The sequence below is a fragment of the Oncorhynchus nerka genome, linkage group LG18, assembly GCF_034236695.1.
Source record: "Oncorhynchus nerka isolate Pitt River linkage group LG18, Oner_Uvic_2.0, whole genome shotgun sequence".
Classification (NCBI taxonomy): domain Eukaryota; kingdom Metazoa; phylum Chordata; class Actinopteri; order Salmoniformes; family Salmonidae; genus Oncorhynchus; species Oncorhynchus nerka.
Window position 1 is genome coordinate 6,503,185 of NC_088413.1, and position 22,178 is coordinate 6,525,362.

General features: G+C 32.2%; 1 protein-coding gene across 5 annotated transcripts in view; it reads left to right on the forward strand.

Moving 5' to 3' along the window:
* The window catches only part of LOC115120625 (kelch-like protein 5), a 44,108-nt gene that overhangs the window by 5,903 nt on the left and 16,027 nt on the right, over positions 1–22,178 (forward strand). For 4 of the 5 annotated variants that reach the window (XM_065003468.1, XM_065003471.1, XM_065003470.1 and 1 more), the window contains exons 3-9: positions 681–877; positions 1,707–1,919; positions 2,591–2,660; positions 17,675–17,791; positions 17,999–18,048; positions 18,334–18,535; positions 21,199–21,274. In XM_065003468.1, coding sequence (XP_064859540.1) covers positions 681–877; positions 1,707–1,919; positions 2,591–2,660; positions 17,675–17,791; positions 17,999–18,048; positions 18,334–18,535; positions 21,199–21,274 — 925 coding nt within the window. The remainder of the gene's footprint in view (positions 1–680; positions 878–1,706; positions 1,920–2,590; positions 2,661–17,674; positions 17,792–17,998; positions 18,049–18,333; positions 18,536–21,198; positions 21,275–22,178) is intronic. The other variant, XM_065003469.1, reaches the window with a different exon arrangement.

A 22,178-nucleotide genomic window follows, 5' to 3' on the forward strand; every position in this document is an offset into this window, starting at 1 on the left:
AATTATGTATCTCTTTCTGTGCCTCTCTCTCTCTGTCTCTCTCTCTGTCTCTCTCTCTGTCTCTCTCTCTGTCTCTCTCTCTCTCTCTCTCTCTCTCTGTCTCTGTCTCTGTCTCTCTCTCTCTCTCTCTCTGTGCCTCTCTCTCTGTATCTCTCTCTGTCTCTGTCTCTCTCTGTCTCTGTCTCTCTCTGTCTCTGTCTCTCTCTCTCTCTGTCTCTCTCTCTCTGTGTCTGTCTCTCTCTGTCCCTCTCTCTCTCCCTGTGTCTGTCTCTCTCTGTCTCTCTCTGTCTCCCTGTGTCTGTCTCTCTCTGTCTCTCTCTGTCTCTCTCTCTGTCTCTCTCTCTGTCTCTCTCTGTCTCTCTCTCTCTCTCTCTCTCTCTGTCTCTGTCTCTCTCTCTCTCTCTGTCTCTGTCTCTCTCTCCCTGTCTGTCTCTCTCTCTGTGCCTCTCTCTGTCTCTCTCTCTCTCTCTCTCTGTGCCTCTCTCTCTGTCTCTCTCTCTGTCTGTGCCTCTCTCTCTGTCTCTCTCTCTGTCTGTGCCTCTCTCTCTGTCTCTCTCTCTGTCTGTGCCTCTCTCTCTGTCTCTCTCTCTGTCTGTGCCTCTCTCTCTGTATCTCTCTCTCTCTGTGCCTCTCTCTCTGTGCCTCTCTCTCTGTATCTCTCTCTCTCTGTGCCTCTCCAGGTCGTGTGGAGTTGAGAGAGGACACTATAGAGTGTATATTGTCAGTAGCATGTCTCCTCCAGCTCCAGTCAGTGGTCCAGGCCTGCTGTAACTTCCTCATCAAACAGCTCCACCCGTCTAACTGTCTGGGGATACGCAGCTACGCAGACGCACAGAGCTGCCCACACCTCCACCACACTGCCCACAGCTACACCATGGTAGGTACACACTCCCACAGACACACAGAGCTGCCCACAGCTACACCATGGTAGGTACACACTCCCACAGACACACAGAGCTGCCCACAGCTACACCATGGTAGGTTCACACTCCCACAGACACACAGAGCTGCCCACAGCTACACCATGGTAGGTACACACTCCCACAGACACACAGAGCTGCCCACAGCTACACCATGGTAGGTACACACTCCCACAGACACACAGAGCTGCCCACAGCTACACCATGGTAGGTACACACTCCCACAGACACACAGAGCTGTACACACCTCCACCACACTGCCCACAGCTACACCATGTTACCATGGTTACTCCCGTTCTTATTTCCCCTTCCTTTTCACTTTGAAACACATTGAAACTTGTTTATAAACACACACACACGGTCTCCCCATTATCATCCCCATTATCATCACAACTGCTGTTTCCATGGAGGGTTGCTATGGTGACTGGAAAAGCTGCTCTATTCCTCTCCTCCATCTCTCCTCTCCTCTCCCTGATCCCCTCCTCTCTCTCTCCTCTACTCTCTCTCTCCTCTCTCTCCTCCATCTCATACCTCCCTCTCTCTCCTCTCCTCCATCTCCCTCCTCTCTCCTCCATCTCATACCTCCCTCTCTCTCCTCTCCTCCATCTCCCTCCTCTCTCTCTCCTCCATCTCATCCATCCCTCTCTCTCTCCTCCATCTCATCCATCCCTCTCTCTCTCCTCCATCTCATACCTCCCTCTCTCTCCTCTCCTCCATCTCCCTCCTCTCTCTCTCCTCTCTCCCTCCCCTCTCTCCTCCATCTCCCTCCTCTCCCTCCTCTCTCAGGAGAAGTTTGTGGAGGTGGTTAAAGGTCAGGAGTTTCTCCTCCTCCCGCTAGAAGAGATGGACAGATTGTTGTCCTCCGACGATATGAATGTTCCAGACGAGGAAACCGTGGTTACAGCATTGCTAAGCTGGGTCCGCCATGACGTTTCCACCCGGCAACCACACCTGCCCTCGCTCCTCGCTCACATACGACTGCCTTTACTGCAAGCACAGGTCTGTCTCTGTCTCTCTCTTCTCTCTCTCTTCTCTCTCTCCTCTCTCTCTCTGTCTCTCTTTTATCTCCCCCATTCTCAAACCTCACATCACAACTAGGAATACACCAATCAATCAACCAATCAAGAAATCAATAATCCAACCAATCAATCAATAAATAAATCAATCAATCATCCAACCAGTCTATCAATCAATAATCCAACCAATCAATAAATTACTCAATCAATAATACAATCATCCAATCAGTCAATCAACCATCTACCTGACAAACAGCTAGTAAAACAGCTAGTAAAACAGCTAGTCAATAATTGGTTAATTAACTGGTGAAAAGCCCTTTAAATCACTAAAGGTCAGATCCCCCTCCCTGCCCCACCAGTTGGTTCAGTCTATGGAGCATAAATCAGTTGGAACGTTCCAAACACATTTACAGGGGAGGGGAGAGGGCCCATAAAAGCCAAGATGAAGTGGTGAGAGCTGGAGTAGAGGAGAGGAGACAAGTGACGAGTGCCCTCCCCCACACACACTACACACACACTACACACACACACACACACACATATACACACACACGTCTATGTATTATCAGATAAGTGAGACAACACATACTAGCTGTTCATTTGCTTTTCTCTCTGTGTGTGTGTGTGTGTGTGTGTGTGTGTGTGTGTGTGTAGTTTCTAGCAGACCTGGAGTGTGGACCTCTGCTCCGAGACAGTGTGGAGAGTCAGAGGCTTTTAATGGAAGGTAGGTCACACAGGCCTTGTCCTAAATCTGTCTCCCCTACTACTGAAGGTAGGACACACAGGCCTTGTCCTAAATCTGTCTCCCCTACTACTGAAGGTAGGACACACAGGCCTTGTCCTAAATCTGTCTCCCCTACTACTGAAGGTAGGACACACAGGCCTTGTCCTAAATCTGTCTCCCCTACTACTGAAGGTAGGACACACAGGCCTTGTCCTAAATCTGTCTCCCCTACTACTGAAGGTAGGACACACAGGCCTTGTCCTAAATCTGTCTTCCCTACTACTGAAGGTAGGTCACACAGGCCTTGTCCTAAATCTGTCTCCCCTACTACTGAAGGTAGGTCACACAGGCCTTGTCCTAAATCTGTCTCCCCTACTACTGAAGGTAGGTCACACAGGCCTTGTCCTAAATCTGTCTCCCCTACTACTGAAGGTAGGTCACACAGGCCTTGTCCCAAATCTGTCTTCCCTACTACTGAAGGTAGGTTACACAGGCCTTGTCCTAAATCTGTCTTCCCTACTACTGAAGGTAGGACACACAGGCCTTGTCCTGAATCTATCTTCCCTACTACTGAAGGTAGGACACACAGGCCTTGTCCTAAATCTGTCTTCCCTACTACTGAAGGTAGGACACACAGGCCTTGTCCCAAATCTGTCTTCCGTACTACTGAAGGTAGGTCACACAGGCCTTGTCCTAAATCTGTCTTCCCTACTACTGAAGGTAGGACACACAGGCCTTGTCCTAAATCTGTCTCCCCTACTACTGAAGGTAGGTCACACAGGCCTTGTCCTAAATCTGTCTCCCCTACTACTGAAGGTAGGTCACACAGGCCTTGTCCTAAATCTGTCTTCCCTACTACTGAAGGTACTGACAGGCCTTGTCCTAAATCTGTCTTCCCTACTACTGAAGGTAGGACACACAGGCCTTGTCTTCCCTACTACTGAAGGTAGGACACACAGGCCCTGTCCTAAATCTGTCTCCCCTACTGCTGAAGGTAGGACACACAGGCCTTGTCCTACATCTGTCTCCAGGGGGCAGTACATCTCAACACCTCCAGGGGGCAGTACATCTCAACACCTCCAGGGGGCATTACATCTCTTTTTACCTGTTCAGACAACACCTCCAGGGGGCATTACATCTCTTTTTACCTGTTCAGACAACACCTCCAGGGGGCAGTACATCTCTTTTTACCTGTTCAGACAACACCTCCAGGGGGCAGTACATCTCTTTTTACCTGTTCAGACAACACCTCCAGGGGGCATTACATCTCTTTTTACCTGTTCAGACAACACCTCCAGGGGGCAGTACATCTCACGTTGATATTTATTAATTGACTGGCTGGTTGACACTGATTGTCTGGGTGACTGATTGGCTAGCTGACTGACTGATTTATTGATTGACTGGCTGGCTAACTGATTGGCTGGCTGACTGATTGACTGACTAGTTGACTGGCTGGCTAACTGATTGATTGACCGGTTGACTGGCTGGCTGATTGACTCACTAGCTGGCTGACTGGTTGGCTGATTGAGTGACTGGTTGACTGACTAGCTGGCTGACTGGTTGACTGGCTGACTGACTGACTGACTGACTAGCTGGCTGACTGATTGAGTGACTGGTTGACTAGCTGGCTGACTGATTGAGTGACTGGTTGACTAGCTGGCTGACTGATTGAGTGACTGGTTGACTAGCTGGCTGACTGATTGGGTGACTGGTTGACTAGCTGGCTGACTGATTGAGTGACTGGTTGACTAGCTGGCTGACTGATTGAGTGACTGGTTGACTAGCTGGCTGACTGATTGAGTGACTGGTTGACTAGCTGGCTGACTGATATGTTGGAACGACGTCAAACACCTGGAAATCATGTGTGTTGAAAGCCTTCCACAGGGATGCTGGTCCATGTTGACTCTACAAGGTATTGAAAGCGTTCCACAGGGATGCTGGCCCATGTTGACTCTACAAGGTGTTGAAAGCCTTCCACGGGGATGCTGGTCCATGTTGACTCTACAAGGTGTTGAAAGCCTTCCACAGGGATGCTGGCCCATGTTGACTCTACAAGGTGTTGAAAGCGTTTCCACAGGGATGCTGGCCCATGTTGACTCTACAAGGTGTTGAAAGCGTTCCACAGGGATGCTGGCCCATGTTGACTCTACAAGGTGTTGAAAGCGTTCCACAGGGATGCTGGTCCATGTTGACTCTACAAGGTGTTGAAAGCCTTCCACAGGGATGCTGGCCCATGTTGACTCTACAAGGTGTGGAAAGCGTTCCACAGGGATGCTGGTCCATGTTGACTCTACAAGGTGTTGAAAGCCTTCCACAGGGATGCTGGCCCATGTTGACTCTACAAGGTGTTGAAAGCGTTCCACAGGGATGCTGGCCCATGTTGACTCTACAAGGTGTTGAAAGCCTTCCACAGGGATGCTGGTCCATGTTGACTCCAACGCTTCCCACAAGATGTGTCAAAGTTGGCTGGATGTCCTTTGATGAATGTATTGATGAATGTAATGATGAATGTAATGATGAATGTAATGATGAATGTAATGATGAATGTAATGATGAATGTAATGATGAATGTAATGATGAATGTAATGATGAATGTAATGATGAATGTAATGAATGTAATGATGAATGTAATGATGAATGTAATGATGAATGTAATGAATGTAATGATGAATGTATTGATGAATGTAATGATGAATGTAATGATGAATGTAATGATGAATGTATTGATGAATGTAATGATGAATGTAATGATGAATGTAATGATGAATGTAATGATGAATGTAATGATGAATGTAATGATGAATGTAATGAATGTAATGATGAATGTAATGAATGTAATGATGAATGTAATGAATGTAATGATGAATGTAATGATGAATGTAATGATGAATGTAATGAATGTAATGATGAATGTAATGAATGTAATGATGAATGTAATGATGAATGTAATGATGAATGTAATGATGAATGTAATGATGAATGTAATGATGAATGTAATGATGAATGTAATGATGAATGTAATGAATGTAATGATGAATGTAATGAATGAATGTAATGATGAATGTAATGAATGTAATGAATGATAATGTATTGATGAATGTATTGATGAATGTAATGAATGTAATGATGAATGTATTGATGAATGTAATGATGAATGTAATGAAATGTAATGATGAATGTAATGAATGTATTGATGAATGTAATGATGAATGTATTGATGAATGTAATGATGAATGTATTGATGAATGTATTGATGAATGTAATGATGAATGTAGTGATGAATGTATTGATGAATGTAATGATGAATGTAATGATGAATGTAATTGATGAATGTAAATGATGAATGTAATTGATGAATGTAATGATGAATGTATTGAATGTAATGTATTGATGAAATGTAATGAATGAATGTATTGATGAATGTAATGAATGATGAATGTAATGATGAATGTAATGAATGTAATGAATGTAATTGATGAATGTAATGATGAATGTATTGATGAATGTAATTGATGAATGAATGAATAATGAATGTAATGATGAATGTAATTGATGAATGATAATGATGAATGTAATGATGAATGTATTGATGAATGTAATGATGAATGTAATGATGAATGTAATGATGATGAATGTATTGAATGTAATGATGAATGTAATGATGAATGTAATGATGAATGTAATGATGAATGTAATGATGAATGTATGAATGTAATGAATGTAATGATGAATGTAATGAATGTAATGATGAATGTAATGATGAATGAATGATGAATGTATGAATGTATGAATGTAATTGAATGTAATGATGAATGTAATGATGAATGTAATGAATGTAATGATGAATGTAATGAATGTAATGTAATGATGAATGTATTGATGAATGTATTGATGAATGTAGTGATGAATGTAATGATGAATGTAATGAATGTAATGATAATGTATGAAATGTATTGATGAATGTAATGATGAATGTATGAAATGTAATGATGAATGTATTGATGAATGTAATGAATGTAATGAATGTAATGAATGTAATGAATGTAATGATGAATGTAATGATGTAATGATGAATGTAATGAATGTAATGATGATGTAATGATGAATGTAATGATGAATGTAATGAATGTAATGATGAATGTAATGAATGTAATGATAATGTAATGATGAAATGAATGTAATGATGAATGTAATGAAATGTAATGATGAATGTAAATGTAATGATGAATGAATGTAATGATGAATGATGAATGTAATGAATGTAATGATGAATGTAATGATGAATGTAATGATGAATGTAATGAATGTAATGAATGTAATGATGAATGTAATGATGAATGTAATGAATGAATGAATGTAATGATGAATGTAATGATGATGAATGTAATGTATGATGAATGTATTGATGAATGTATGAATGTAATGAATGAATGATGAATGTGATGAATGTAATGATGAATGTAATGAATGTAATGATGAATGAATGATGAATGTAATGATGAATGTAATGATGAATGTAATGATGAATGTATTGAATGAATGTAATGATGAATGTAATGTGATGAATGTAATGATGAATGTAATGAATGTAATTGATGAATGATGAATGTAATGATGAATGTAATGAATGTAGTGATGAATGTAATGAATGTAGTGATGAATGTAATGATGAATGTATGAAATGTAATGATGAATGTAATGATGAATGTAGTGATGAATGTAATGAATGTAGTGATGAATGTAATGAATGTAATGATGAATGTAATGATGAATGTAATGATGAATGTAATGATGAATGTAATGATGAATGTAATGAATGTAATGATGAATGTAATGATGAATGTAATGAATGTAATGAATGTAATGATGAATGTAATGAATGTAATGATGAATGTAATGAATGTAATGATGAATGTAATGAATGTAATGATGAATGTAATGAATGTAATGATGAATGTGATGAATGTAATGAATGTAATGAATGTAATGATGAATGTAATGATGAATGTAATGATGAATGTAATGATGAATGTAATGATGAATGTATGAATGTGATGAATGTAATGATGAATGTAATTGATGAATGTAATGATGAATGTAATGATGAATGTAGTGATGAATGTAATGAATGTAATGATGAATGTAATGATGAATGTAATGATGAATGTAATGATGAATGTAATGATGAATGTAATGAATGTAATGAATGTAATGATGAATGTAATGATGAATGATAATGTAATGATGAATGTAATGATGAATGTAATGAATGAATGAATGTAATGTGTAATGAAATGTAATGATGAATGTAATGATGAATGAATGTGTAATGATGAATGTAATGATGAATGTAATGATGAATGTAATGAATGTAATGATGAATGTAATGAATGTAATGATGAATGTAATGATGAATGTAATGATGAATGTAATGTGAATGTAATGTAATGATGAATGTAAATGTAATGAATGATGAATGTAATGAATGAATGATGAATGTAATGAATGTAATGATGAATGTGATGAATGTAATTGAATGAATGAATAATGATGAATGTAATGAATGTAATGATGAATGTAATTGATGAATGTAATGATGAATGTATTGATGAATGTGAATGTAATGATGTAATGAATGAATGTAATGATGAATGTATTGATGAATGTATGAATGAATGTAATTGATGAATGTAATGATGAATGTAATGAATGTATTGATGAATGTAATGATGAATGTAATGATGAATGTATTGATGAATGTAATGATGAATGTAATGAATGAATGAATAATGATGAATGTAATGAATGAATGTAATGTAATGATGAATGTAATGATGAATGAATGTATGAATGTATGAAATGTAATGATGAATGTAATGAATGTAATGAATGAATGTAATGTGATGATGAATGTAATGATGAATGTAATGATGAATGTAATGAATGTAATGAATGTAATGAATGTAATGAATGAATGAATAATGATGAATGTGAATGTAATGAATGTAATGAATGTAATGATGAATGTAATGATGAATGTAATGATGAATGTAATGATGAATGTAATGATGAATGTAATGATGAATGTAATGAATGTAATGATGAATGTAATGATGAATGTATTGATGAATGTAATGATGAATGTAATGAATGTAATGATGAATGTAATGATGAATGTAATGATGAATGTAATGATGAATGTAATGATGAATGTAGTGATGAATGTAATGATGAATGTATTGATGAATGTAATGATGAATGTAATGATGAATGTAATGAATGTAATGAATGTAATGATGAATGTATTGATGAATGTATTGATGAATGTAGTGATGAATGTAATGATGAATGTATTGATGAATGTAATGAATGTAATGATGAATGTAATGAATGTATGATGAATGTAATGATGAATGTAATGAATGTAATGATGAATGTAATGATGAATGTAATGATGAATGTAATGATGAATGTAATGAATAATGATGAAATGTAATGATGAATGTAATGATGAATGTAATGATGAATGAATGAATGTAATGAATGTATGAATGTAATGATGAATGTATTGATGAATGTATTGATGAATGTAATGATGAATGATGAATGTAATGATGAATGTAATGATGAATGTAATGAATGTATGAATGTAATGATGAATGTAATGATGAATGTAATGAATGATGAATGTAATGATGAATGTAATGATGAATGTAATGATGAATGTATGAATGAAATGTAATGATGAATGTATGAATGTATTGATGAATGTATTGATGAATGTAATGAATGTAATGAATGTAATGATGAATGTATTGATGAATGTAATGAATGAATGATGAATGAATGTAATGATGAATGTAATGAATGAATGATGAATGTAATGAATGTAATGATGAATGTATGATGAATGTATTGATGAATGTAATGAATGTATTGAATGTAATGATGAATGTAATGAATGTATTGATGAATGTATTGATGAATGTATGAATGTAATGATGAATGATGAATGTAATGATGAATGTAATTGATGAATGTAATGATGAATGTAATGTAATGATGAATGTAATGATGAATGTATGAATGTATGAATGTATTGATGAATGAATGAATGTAATGATGAATGTAAATGTAATGAATGTAATGAATGTAATGAAATGTAATGAATGTAATGATGAATGTAATGATGAATGTATTGATGAATGTAATGATGAATGTAATGATAATGTAATGATGAATGTAATGATGAATGTAATGATGAATGTAATGAATGTAATGATGAATGTAATGATGAATGTAATGAATGTATGAATGATGAATGTATTGATGAATGTAATGAATGTATGAATGTAATGAATGTAATGATGTAATGATGAATGTAATGATGAATGTAATGATGAATGTAATGAATGTAATGAATGTAATGATGAATGTAATGATGAATGTAATGAATGAATGTAATGAATGTAATGATGAATGTAATGATGAATGTAATGATGAATGTAATGATGAATGTAATGATGAATGTAGTGATGAATGTAATGAATGTATTGATGAATGTAATGAATGTAATGATGAATGTAGTGATGAATGTAATGAATGTAATGATGAATGTAATGAATGTAGTGATGAATGTATTGATGAATGTAATGAATGTATTGATGAATGTAATGATGAATGTAATGATGAATGTAATGATGAATGTAATGAATGTAATGAATGTAATGATGAATGTAATGATGAATGTATTGATGAATGTAGTGAATGTAATGATGAATGTATGAAATGTAATGAATGTATGTAATGATGAATGAATGTATTGATGAATGTAATGAATGTATGATGAATGTAATGAATGAATGATGAATGATGAATGTATTGATGAATGTAATGATGAATGTAATGAATGTAATGATGAATGTAATGATGAATGTAATGATGAATGTATTGATGAATGTAATGATGAATGTAATGAATGTAATGATGAATGTAATGATGAATGTAATGATGAATGTATTGATGAATGTAATGATGAATGTAATGATGAATGTAATGATGAATGTAATGATGAATGTAATGATGAATGTAATTGATGAATGTAATGATGAATGTAATGATGAATGTATTGATGAATGTAATGATGAATGTAATGATGAATGTAATGAATGTAATGATGAATGTAATGATGAATGTAATGATGAATGTAATGATGAATGTAATGAATGTAATGATGAATGTAATGAATGTAATGAATGAATGAATGTAATGATGAATGTAATGAATGAATGATGATGTAATGATGAATGTAATGAATGTATTGATGAATGTAATGAATGTAATGATGAATGTAATGATGAATGTAATGAATGTAATGAATGTAATGAATGTAATGAATGTAATGAATGTAATGATGAATGTAATGAATGTAATGATGAATGTAATGATGAATGTAATGAATGAATGAATGTAATGATGAATGTAATGATGAATGTAATGATGAATGTAATGATGATGAATGTAATGATGAATGTAATGAATGTAATGAATGTAATGATGAATGTATGATGAATGTAATGATGAATGTAATGATGAATGTAATGATGAATGTAATGAATGTATGAATGTAATGATGAATGTAATGAATGTATTGATGAATGTAATGATGAATGTAATGATGAATGTAATGAATGTAATGTAATGATGAATGTAATGAATGTAATGATGAATGTAATTGATGTAATGTGAATGATGAATGTAATGAATGTAATGATGAATGTAATGAATGTATGATGAATGTAATGATGAATGTAATGATGAATGATTGATGAATGTAATGATGAATGTAATGATGAATGTAATGATGAATGTAATGATGAATGTAGTGATGAATGTAATGAATGAAATGTAATGATGAATGTAATGATGAATGTAATGATGAATGTATGAATGATGATGAATGTAATGATGAATGTAATGATGAATGTAATGATGAATGTGTAATGATGAATGTAATGATGAATGTAATGATGAATGTAGTGATGATGAATGAATGATGAATGTAATGAATGATGAATGTAATGATGAATGTAATGATGAATGTAATGATGAATGTATGTAATGATGAATGAATGTAATGAATGTAATGATGATGAATGATGAATGATGAATGTAATGAATGATGAATGATGAATGTAGTGATGAATGTAATGAATGAATGATGAATGATGAATGTAATGATGAATGTAATGATGAATGTAATGAATGAAATGTAATGATGAATGTAATGAATGTAATGATGAATGTAATGATGAATGTAATGAATGTAATGATGAATGTAATGATGAATGTAATGATGAATGTAATGATGAATGTATTGATGAATGTAATGATGAATGTATTGATGAATGTATGATAATGTAATGATGAATGTAATGATAATGTAATGATGAATGTAGAATGATGAATGTATTGATGAATGTAATGAATGTAATGTAATGATGAATGTAGTGATGAATGTAATGATGAATGTAATGAATGTAATGATGAATGTAATGATGAATGTAATGAATGTATTGATGAATGTAATGATGAATGTAATGAATGTAATGAAATGTATTGATGAATGTAATGATGAATGTAATGATGAATGTAATGATGAATGTAATGAATGAATGATAATGTAATGAATGTAATGATGAATGTAATGAATGAATGTATGAATGTAATGATGTAATGATGAATGTATGATGAATGAATGTAATGTAATGAATGTATGATGAATGATGAATGTATTGATGAATGTAATGAATGTAATGATGAATGTAATGAATGTAATGAATGTAATGATGATGTAATGATGAATGTAGTGATGAATGTAATGATGAATGTAATGATGAATGAATAATGATGAATGTAATGAATGTAATGATGAATGTAATGATGAATGTAATGAATGTAATGATGAATGTATGATGAATGTAATGAATGAATGAATGTAATGATGAATGTAATGATGAATGTAATGATGAATGAATGAATGAATGATGAATGTAATGATGAATGTAATGATGTGATGAATGTAATGAATGTAATGATGAATGTAATGATGAATGTAATGATGAATGTAATGATGAATGTAATGATGAATGAATGAATAATGATGAATGAATAATGATGAATGTAATGATGAATGTAATGATGAATGTAATGATGAATGTAATGAATGTAATGATGAATGTAATGAAATGTAATGTGATGAATGTATGATGAATGTAATGATGAATGTAATGATGAATGTAATGATGAATGTAGTGATGAATGTAATGAATGAATGTAGTGATGAATGAAATGTAATGAATGAATGTAATGATGAATGTAATGATGTAATGATGAATGTAATGATGAATGTATGAATGATGAATGTATGATGAATGTAATGATAATGATGAATGTATGATGAATGATGAATGTAATGATGAATGTAATGTATTGATGAATGTAATGATGAATGAATAATGAATGTAATGAATGTATGAATGTAATGATGAATGTAATGATGAATGTAATGAATGTAAATGTAATGATGAATGTAATGAATGTATGATGAATGTAATGAATGTAATGATGAATGTAATGATGAATGTAATAATGATGAATGTGAATGTATGAATGTATTGATAATGTAATGATGAATGTAATGAATGAATGTAATGAATGTAATGATGAATGTAATGATGAATGTATTGATGAATGTAATGATGAATGTAATGTAATGATGAATGTAATGATGAATGTAATGAATGAATGAATGTAATGATGAATGTAATGATGAATGTAATGAATGTAATGAATGAATGTGTAATGAATGAATGTAGAATGATGAATGTAATGAATGTAATGATGAATGTAATGAAATGTAATGTGATGAATGTAATGATGAATGTAATGATGAATGTAATGAATGTAATGATGAATGTAATGAATGTAATGATGAATGTAATGAATGTAATGTGAATGAATGTAATGTATGATGAATGTAATGATGAATGAATGAATGTAATGATGAATGATGAATGTAATGATGAATGTAATGATGAATGTAATGATGAATGTAATGATGAATGTAATGATGAATGAATGATGAATGTATTGATGAATGTAATGATGAATGTAATGATGAATGTAATGAATGATTGTGTAATGAATGTAATGATGAATGTGATGAATGTAATGAATGATGAATGAATGATGAATGTAATGAATGTAGTGATGAATGTAATGATGAATGTAATGATGAATGATGAATGTAATGATGAATGTAATGATGAATGTAATGAATGTATGATGATGAATGATAATGATGAATGTAATGATGAATGATGAATGATGATGAATGTATTGATGAATGTATGAATGTAATGAATGAATGAATGTATTGATGAATGTAATGAATGAATGTAATGATGAATGTAATGATGAATGTAATGAATGAATGAATAATGATGAATGTATTGATGAATGTAATGATGAATGTATTGATGAATGTAATGAATGATGAAATGTAATGATGAATGTAATGATGAATGTATGATGAATGATGAATGTATGAATGTATTGATGAATGTAATGATGAATGTAATGAATGTAATGAATGTAATGAATGTAATGAATGTAATGATGATGAATGTATGAATGTAATGATGAATGAATGATGAATGTATGATGAATGTATGTAATGATGAATGTATTGATGAATGTAATGTATGAATGATGAATGTAATGATGAATGTAATGAATGTATTGAAATGTAATGATGAATGTATTGATGAATGTAATGATGAATGAATGTAATGAATGTAATGATGAATGTAATGATGAATGTAATGAATGTATTGATGAATGTAATGAATGAATGAATGTAATGAATGTAATGAATGTAATGATGAATGTAATGATGAATGTAATGAATGTATTGATGAATGTATGATGAATGTAATGATGAATGTATTGATGAATGTAATGATGAATGTAATGATGAATGTAATGATGAATGAATGTAATGATAATGAATGTAGTGATGAATGTAATGATGAATGTAATGAATGTAATTGATGAATGTAATGATGAATGTATTGATGAATGAATGTAATGAATGTAATGAATGTAATGATGAATGTAATGAATGTAATGATGAATGTGATGAATGTAATGAATGTAATGAATGTATGAATGATGATGAATGTAATGAATGAATGTAATGATGAATGTAATGATGAATGTAATGATGAATGAATGTAATGATGAATGTATTGATGAATGATGAAATGTAATGATGAATGTAATGAATGTAATGATGAATGTAATGAATGTAATGAATGTAATGAAATGTATGAATGTAATGATGAATGTAATGAATGTAATGATGAATGTAATGATGAATGATAATGTATTGATGAATGTAATGATGAATGTAATGAATGTAATGAATGTATTGATGTATTGATGAATGTAATGATGAATGTATGATGATGAATGATGAATGTAATGATGAATGTAATGATGAATGTAATGAATGTAATGATGAATGTAATGAATGAATGATGAATGTAATGATGAATGTGATGAATGTGAATGTAATGATGAATGTAATGATGAATGTAATGATGTAATGATAATGATGAATGTAATGATGAATGTATTGATGAATGTGATGAATGATGAATGTAATGATGAATGTAATGATGAATGTGAATGAATGTAATGAATGAATGATGAATGTATGATGAATGTATTGATGAATGATGAATAATGATGAATGTAATGATGAATGTAATGATGAATGTATTGAATGAATGATGAATGATGAATGTATTGAAATGTAATGATGAATGTAATGATGAATGTATGATGAATGTATTGATGAATGTAATGATGAATGTATTGATGAATGTAATGATGATGTAATGATGAATGTAATGATGAATGTAATGAATGTATGTAATGATGAATGATGAATGTAATGATGAATGTATGAATGTAATGATGAATGTGATGAATGTAATGAATGTATTGATGAATGTAATGAATGTAATGATGAATGATAATGTATTGATGAATGTAATGATGAATGTAATGAATGTAAATGTAATGATGAATGTAATGATGAATGTAATGATGAATGTAATGTGAATATTGATGAATGTAATGATGAATGTAGTGATGAATGTAATGATGAATGTATGAATGTAAATGTGAAATGTAATGATGAATGTAATGATGAATGAATGATGAATAATGATGAATGTAATTGAATGTAATGATGAATGTATTGATGAATGTAATGAATGTAATGATGAATGTAATGATGAATGTAATGATGAATGTAATGATGAATGTATGATGAATGTAATGATGAATGTAATGATGAATGTAATGAATGTATTGATGAATGATGAATGAATGAATGTATTGATGAATGTATGTGAATTGAATGTAATGAATGTAATGAATGTAATGATGAATGTAAATGATGAATGTATTGATGAATGTAATGAATGAATGTATTGTATGAATGTATTGATGAATGTAATGTATTGATGATGAATGTAATGAATGTAATGAATGTAATGTATTGATGAATGTATTGATGAATGTAATGATGAATGTAATGAATGAATGAATGTATTGATGAATGTAATGAATGTAATGTATTGATGAATGTATGTAATGATGAATGTAATGATGAATGTAATGAATGTAATGTATGTAATGATGAATGTAATGATGAATGTAATGAATGTATGTAATGATGAATGTAATGATGAATGTAATGAATGTATGATAATGTAATGATGAATGTAATGATGAATGTAATGAATGTATTGATGAATGTATTGATGAATGTAATGATGAATGTATTGATGAATGTAATGAATGAATGAATGTATTGATGAATGAATATTGATGAATGTAATGAATGTAATGTATTGAATGAATGTATTGATGAATGTAATGATGAATGTATTGATGAATGTATTGAATGAAATGAATGTAATGAATGTATTGAATGTAATGAATGTATTGATGAATGTAATGAATGTATTGATGAATGAATGTATTGATGAATGTAATGAATGTATTAATGAATGTATTGATGAATGTAATGATGAATGTATGATGAATGTAATGAATGAATGTATGATGAATGTAATGATGAATGTATTGATGAATGTAATGAATGTATTGATGAATGTAATGATGAATGAAATGTAGATGAATGTAATGATGAATGTAATGAATGTAATGATGAATGTAATTGAATGAATGTAATGAATGTATGAATGTATTGATGAATGTATGATGAATGTGATGAATGTATTGATGAATGATGAATGTAATGATGAATGTAATGATGAATGTATTGATGAATGTATTGATGAATGTAATGATGAATGTATTGATGAATGTAATGATGAATGTAATGATGTAATGATGAATGTAATGAATGTAATGATGAATGTAATGATGAATGTAGTGATGAATGTAGTGATGAATGTAATGATGAATGTAGTGATGAATGTATTGATGAATGTTGATTGATGTATAGAAGAATGTATAGATGGATGAATGTATTGATTGATGTATAGAAGAATGTATAGATGAATGTTTTGATTGACGTATAGAATAATGTGTTGATTGACATAAGATGGATGTATTGTATTGATGAATGTAATGAATGTAATGATGAATGTATTGATGAATGTATTGATGAATGTATTGATGAATGTAATGATAGATAACGATGAATGTATTGATTGTATAGAAGAATGTATAGATGGATGAATGTATTGATTGATTGACGTATAGAATAATGTGTTGGTTGACATATAGATGAATGTATTGATTGATGTATTGATGAATGTATTGATGAGTGTATTGATTGACGTATATATCAATGTGTAGATGAGTGTATTGATCTGTGGAGTGATGAATGTATTGATTGTATTGTTCAGGTATGAAGTACCATCTCCTGCCTCATCGGCGCCCCCTGCTGCAGAGCCCAAGAACCAGACCTCGTAAATCTACTGTAGGAGCCATGTTCGCTGTTGGGGGTATGGACGCTACCAAAGGTTAGCCTCTGATGTTCACTGTAATGGGTATGGACGCTACCAAAGGTTAGCCTCTGATGTTCACTGTAATGGGTATGGACGCTACCAAAGGTTAGCCTCTGATGTTCACTGTAATGGGTACGGACGCTACCAAAGGTTAGCCTCGTGTGTGTGTGTGTGTGTGTGTGTGTGTGTGTGTGTGTGTGTGTGTGTGTGTGTGTGTATCAGGAGCCACCAGTATAGAGCAGTACTGCCTGCGTCGGGATGCGTGGAACCAGGTAAACAAATCAACCTTATATTAAATTATATATTATTATATATTATATAATTATATAATAATATATTATGTTATATTTTACACATTTCCCCCCAACAAATATTTATATTACATTATATATTTAAACCTTATATTTATATTATATTATATATTTAAACCTTATATTTATATTATGTATTATTATATATTTAAACCTTATATTAAACACATTCCCCCCCCAACAAATGAAAGTCCAGTTGTTTTAACCAAAACTAGAAGGTGAGATTAAAGACCCAAAGCTTTCCAGGTGGCGGTGTTGAGCGGGCGCAGACTCCAGTTCGGGGTGTGTGTGTTGGATCGACGTGTCTACGTGGTCGGGGGTCGGGACGGACTGAAGACCCTCAACACCGTGGAGTGTTACGACCCGGACGGTGGCAGCTGGAGCGTCATGACGCCCATGTCCACACACAGACACGGGCTGGGTGAGAACAGACGATACGGGTTGTCTGGTACATACTGTGATATCTATAGGTGTTAATATATACTGTGATATCTATAGGTGTTAATATATACTGTAATATCTATAGGTGTTAATATATACTGTAATATCTATAGGTGTTAATATATACTGTAATATCTATAGGTGTTAATATATACTGTAATATCTATAGGTGTTAATATATACTGTAATATCTATAGGTGTTAATATATACTGTAATATCTATAGGTGATACTGTAATATCTATAGGTGATACTGTAATATCTATAGGTGTTAATATATACTGTAATATCTATAGGTGTTAATACATACTGTAATATCTATAGGTGTTAATATATACTGTAATATCTATAGGTGTTAATATATACTGTAATATCTATAGGTGTTAATATATACTGTGATATCTATAGGTGTTAATATATACTGTAATATCTATAGGTGTTAATATATACTGTAATATCTATAGGTGATACTGTAATATCTATAGGTGTTAATATATACTGTAATATCTATAGGTGTTAATATATACTGTGATATCTATAGGTGTTAATATATACTGTGCTATCTATAGGTGATACTGTAATATCTATAGGTGTTAATATATACTGTAATATCTATAGGTGTTAATATATACTGTAATATCTATAGGTGATACTGTAATATCTATAGGTGTTAATATATACTGTAATATCTATAGGTGTTAATATATACTGTAATATCTATAGGTGATACTGTAATATCTATAGGTGATACTGTAATATCTATAGGTGTTAATATATACTGTAATATCTATAGGTGTTAATATATACTGTAATATCTATAGGTGATACTGTAATATCTATAGGTGATACTGTAATATCTATAGGTGTTAATATATACTGTGATATCTATAGGTGTTAATATATACTGTAATATCTATAGGTGTTAATATATACTGTAATATCTATAGGTGTTAATATATACTGTAATATCTATAGGTGATACTGTAATATCTATAGGTGTTAATATATACTGTAATATCTATAGGTGTTAATATATACTGTAATATCTATAGGTGATACTGTAATATCTATAGGTGATACTGTAATATCTATAGGTGTTAATATATACTGTAATATCTATAGGTGTTAATACATACTGTAATATCTATAGGTGTTAATATATACTGTAATATCTATAGGTGTTAATATATACTGTAATATCTATAGGTGTTAATATATACTGTGATATCTATAGGTGTTAATATATACTGTAATATCTATAGGTGATACTGTAATATCTATAGGTGTTAATATATACTGTAATATCTATAGGTGTTAATATATACTGTGATATCTATAGGTGTTAATATATACTGTAATATCTATAGGTGTTAATATATACTGTAATATCTATAGGTGTTAATATATACTGTGATATCTATAGGTGTTAATATATACTGTGCTATCTATAGGTGATACTGTAATATCTATAGGTGTTAATATATACTGTAATATCTATAGGTGTTAATATATACTGTAATATCTATAGGTGATACTGTAATATCTATAGGTGTTAATATATACTGTAATATCTATAGGTGTTAATATATACTGTAATATCTATAGGTGTTAATATATACTGTAATATCTATAGGTGATACTGTAATATCTATAGGTGTTAATATATACTGTAATATCTATAGGTGTTAATATATACTGTAATATCTATAGGTGATACTGTAATATCTATAGGTGATACTGTAATATCTATAGGTGTTAATATATACTGTAATATCTATAGGTGTTAATATCTATATCTAGGTGTTAATATATACTGTAATATCTATAGGTGTTAATATATACTGTAATATCTATAGGTGTTAATATATACTGTAATATCTATAGGTGTTAATATATACTGTAATATCTATAGGTGATACTGTAATATCTATAGGTGTTAATATATACTGTAATATCTATAGGTGATACTGTAATATCTATAGGTGTTAATATATACTGTGATATCTATAGGTGTTAATATATACTGTAATATCTATAGGTGTTAATATATACTGTAATATCTATAGGTGTTAATATATACTGTAATATCTATAGGTGTTAATATATACTGTAATATCTATAGGTGTTAATATATACTGTAATATCTATAGGTGTGAATATGTAATATCTATAGGTGTTAATATATACTGTAATATCTATAGGTGTTAATATGTAATATCTATAGGTGTTAATATGTAATATCTATAGGTGTGAATATATACTGTAATATCTATAGGTGTTAATATATACTGTAATATCTATAGGTGTTAATATATACTGTAATATCTATAGGTGTTAATATATACTGTCATATCTATAGGTGTTAATATATACTGTAATATCTATAGGTGATACTGTGATATCTATAGGTGTTAATATATACTGTAATATCTATAGGTGTGAATATGTAATATCTATAGGTGTGAATATGTAATATCTATAGGTGTTAATATATACTGTCATATCTATAGGTGTTAATATATACTGTAATATCTATAGGTGATACTGTAATATCTATAGGTGTTAATATATACTGTGATATCTATAGGTGTTAATATATACTGTGATATCTATAGGTGTTAATATATACTGTCATATCTATAGGTGTTAATATATACTGTAATATCTATAGGTGTAACAGTACTTGAGGGTCCAATGTATGCAGTAGGAGGGCATGATGGGTGGAGCTACCTCAGCACTGTAGAGAGGTGAGTCAGACCCTGTTCATATGACTTTACAGGTCTGGTCATATGACTTTACAGGTCTGTTCATATGACTTTACAGGTCTGGTCATATGACTTTACAGGTCTGTTCATATGACTTTACAGGTCTGGTCATATGACTTTACAGGTCTGGTCATATGACTTTACAGGTCTGTTCATATGACTTTACAGGTCTGGTCATATGACTTTACAGGTCTGGTCATATGACTTTACAGGTCTGTTCATATGACTTTACAGGTCTGGTCATATGACTTTACAGGTCTGTTCATATGACTTTACAGGTCTGGTCATATGACTTTACAGGTCTGTTCATATGACTTTACAGGTCTGGTCATATGACTTTACAGGTCTGTTCATATGACTTTACAGGTCTGGTCATATGACTTTACAGGTCTGGTCATATGACTTTACAGGTCTGGTCATATGTCTCTCTGTCTCTCCAATTTGTAAGTCGCTCTGGATAAGAGCGTCTGCTAAATGACTTAAATGTAAATGTCTCTCTCTCTGTGTCTCTCTCTGTGTCTCTCTCTGTGTCTCTCCCTCTCTCTCTGTGTCTCTCTCTCCCTCTCTCTCTGTGTCTCTCTCTCCCTCTCTCTCTGTGTCTCTCTCTCCCCTCTCTCTGTGTCTCTCTCTCCCTCTCTCTTTGTCTCTCTCTCCCTCTCTCTTTGTCTCTCTCTCTCCTACCTCTCTCTGTCTCTCTCTCTCCTCCCTCTCTCTGTCTCTCTCTGTCTCTCTCCCTCTCTCTCCCTCTCTCTCCTGTCTCTCTCTGTCTCTCTCTCTCCTCCCTCTCTCTGTCTCTCTCTCTCCTCCCTCTCTCTCTCTCTGTCTCTCCCTCTCTCTCTGTGTCTCTCTCTCCCTCTCTCTGTGTCTCTCTCTCCCTCTCTCTTTG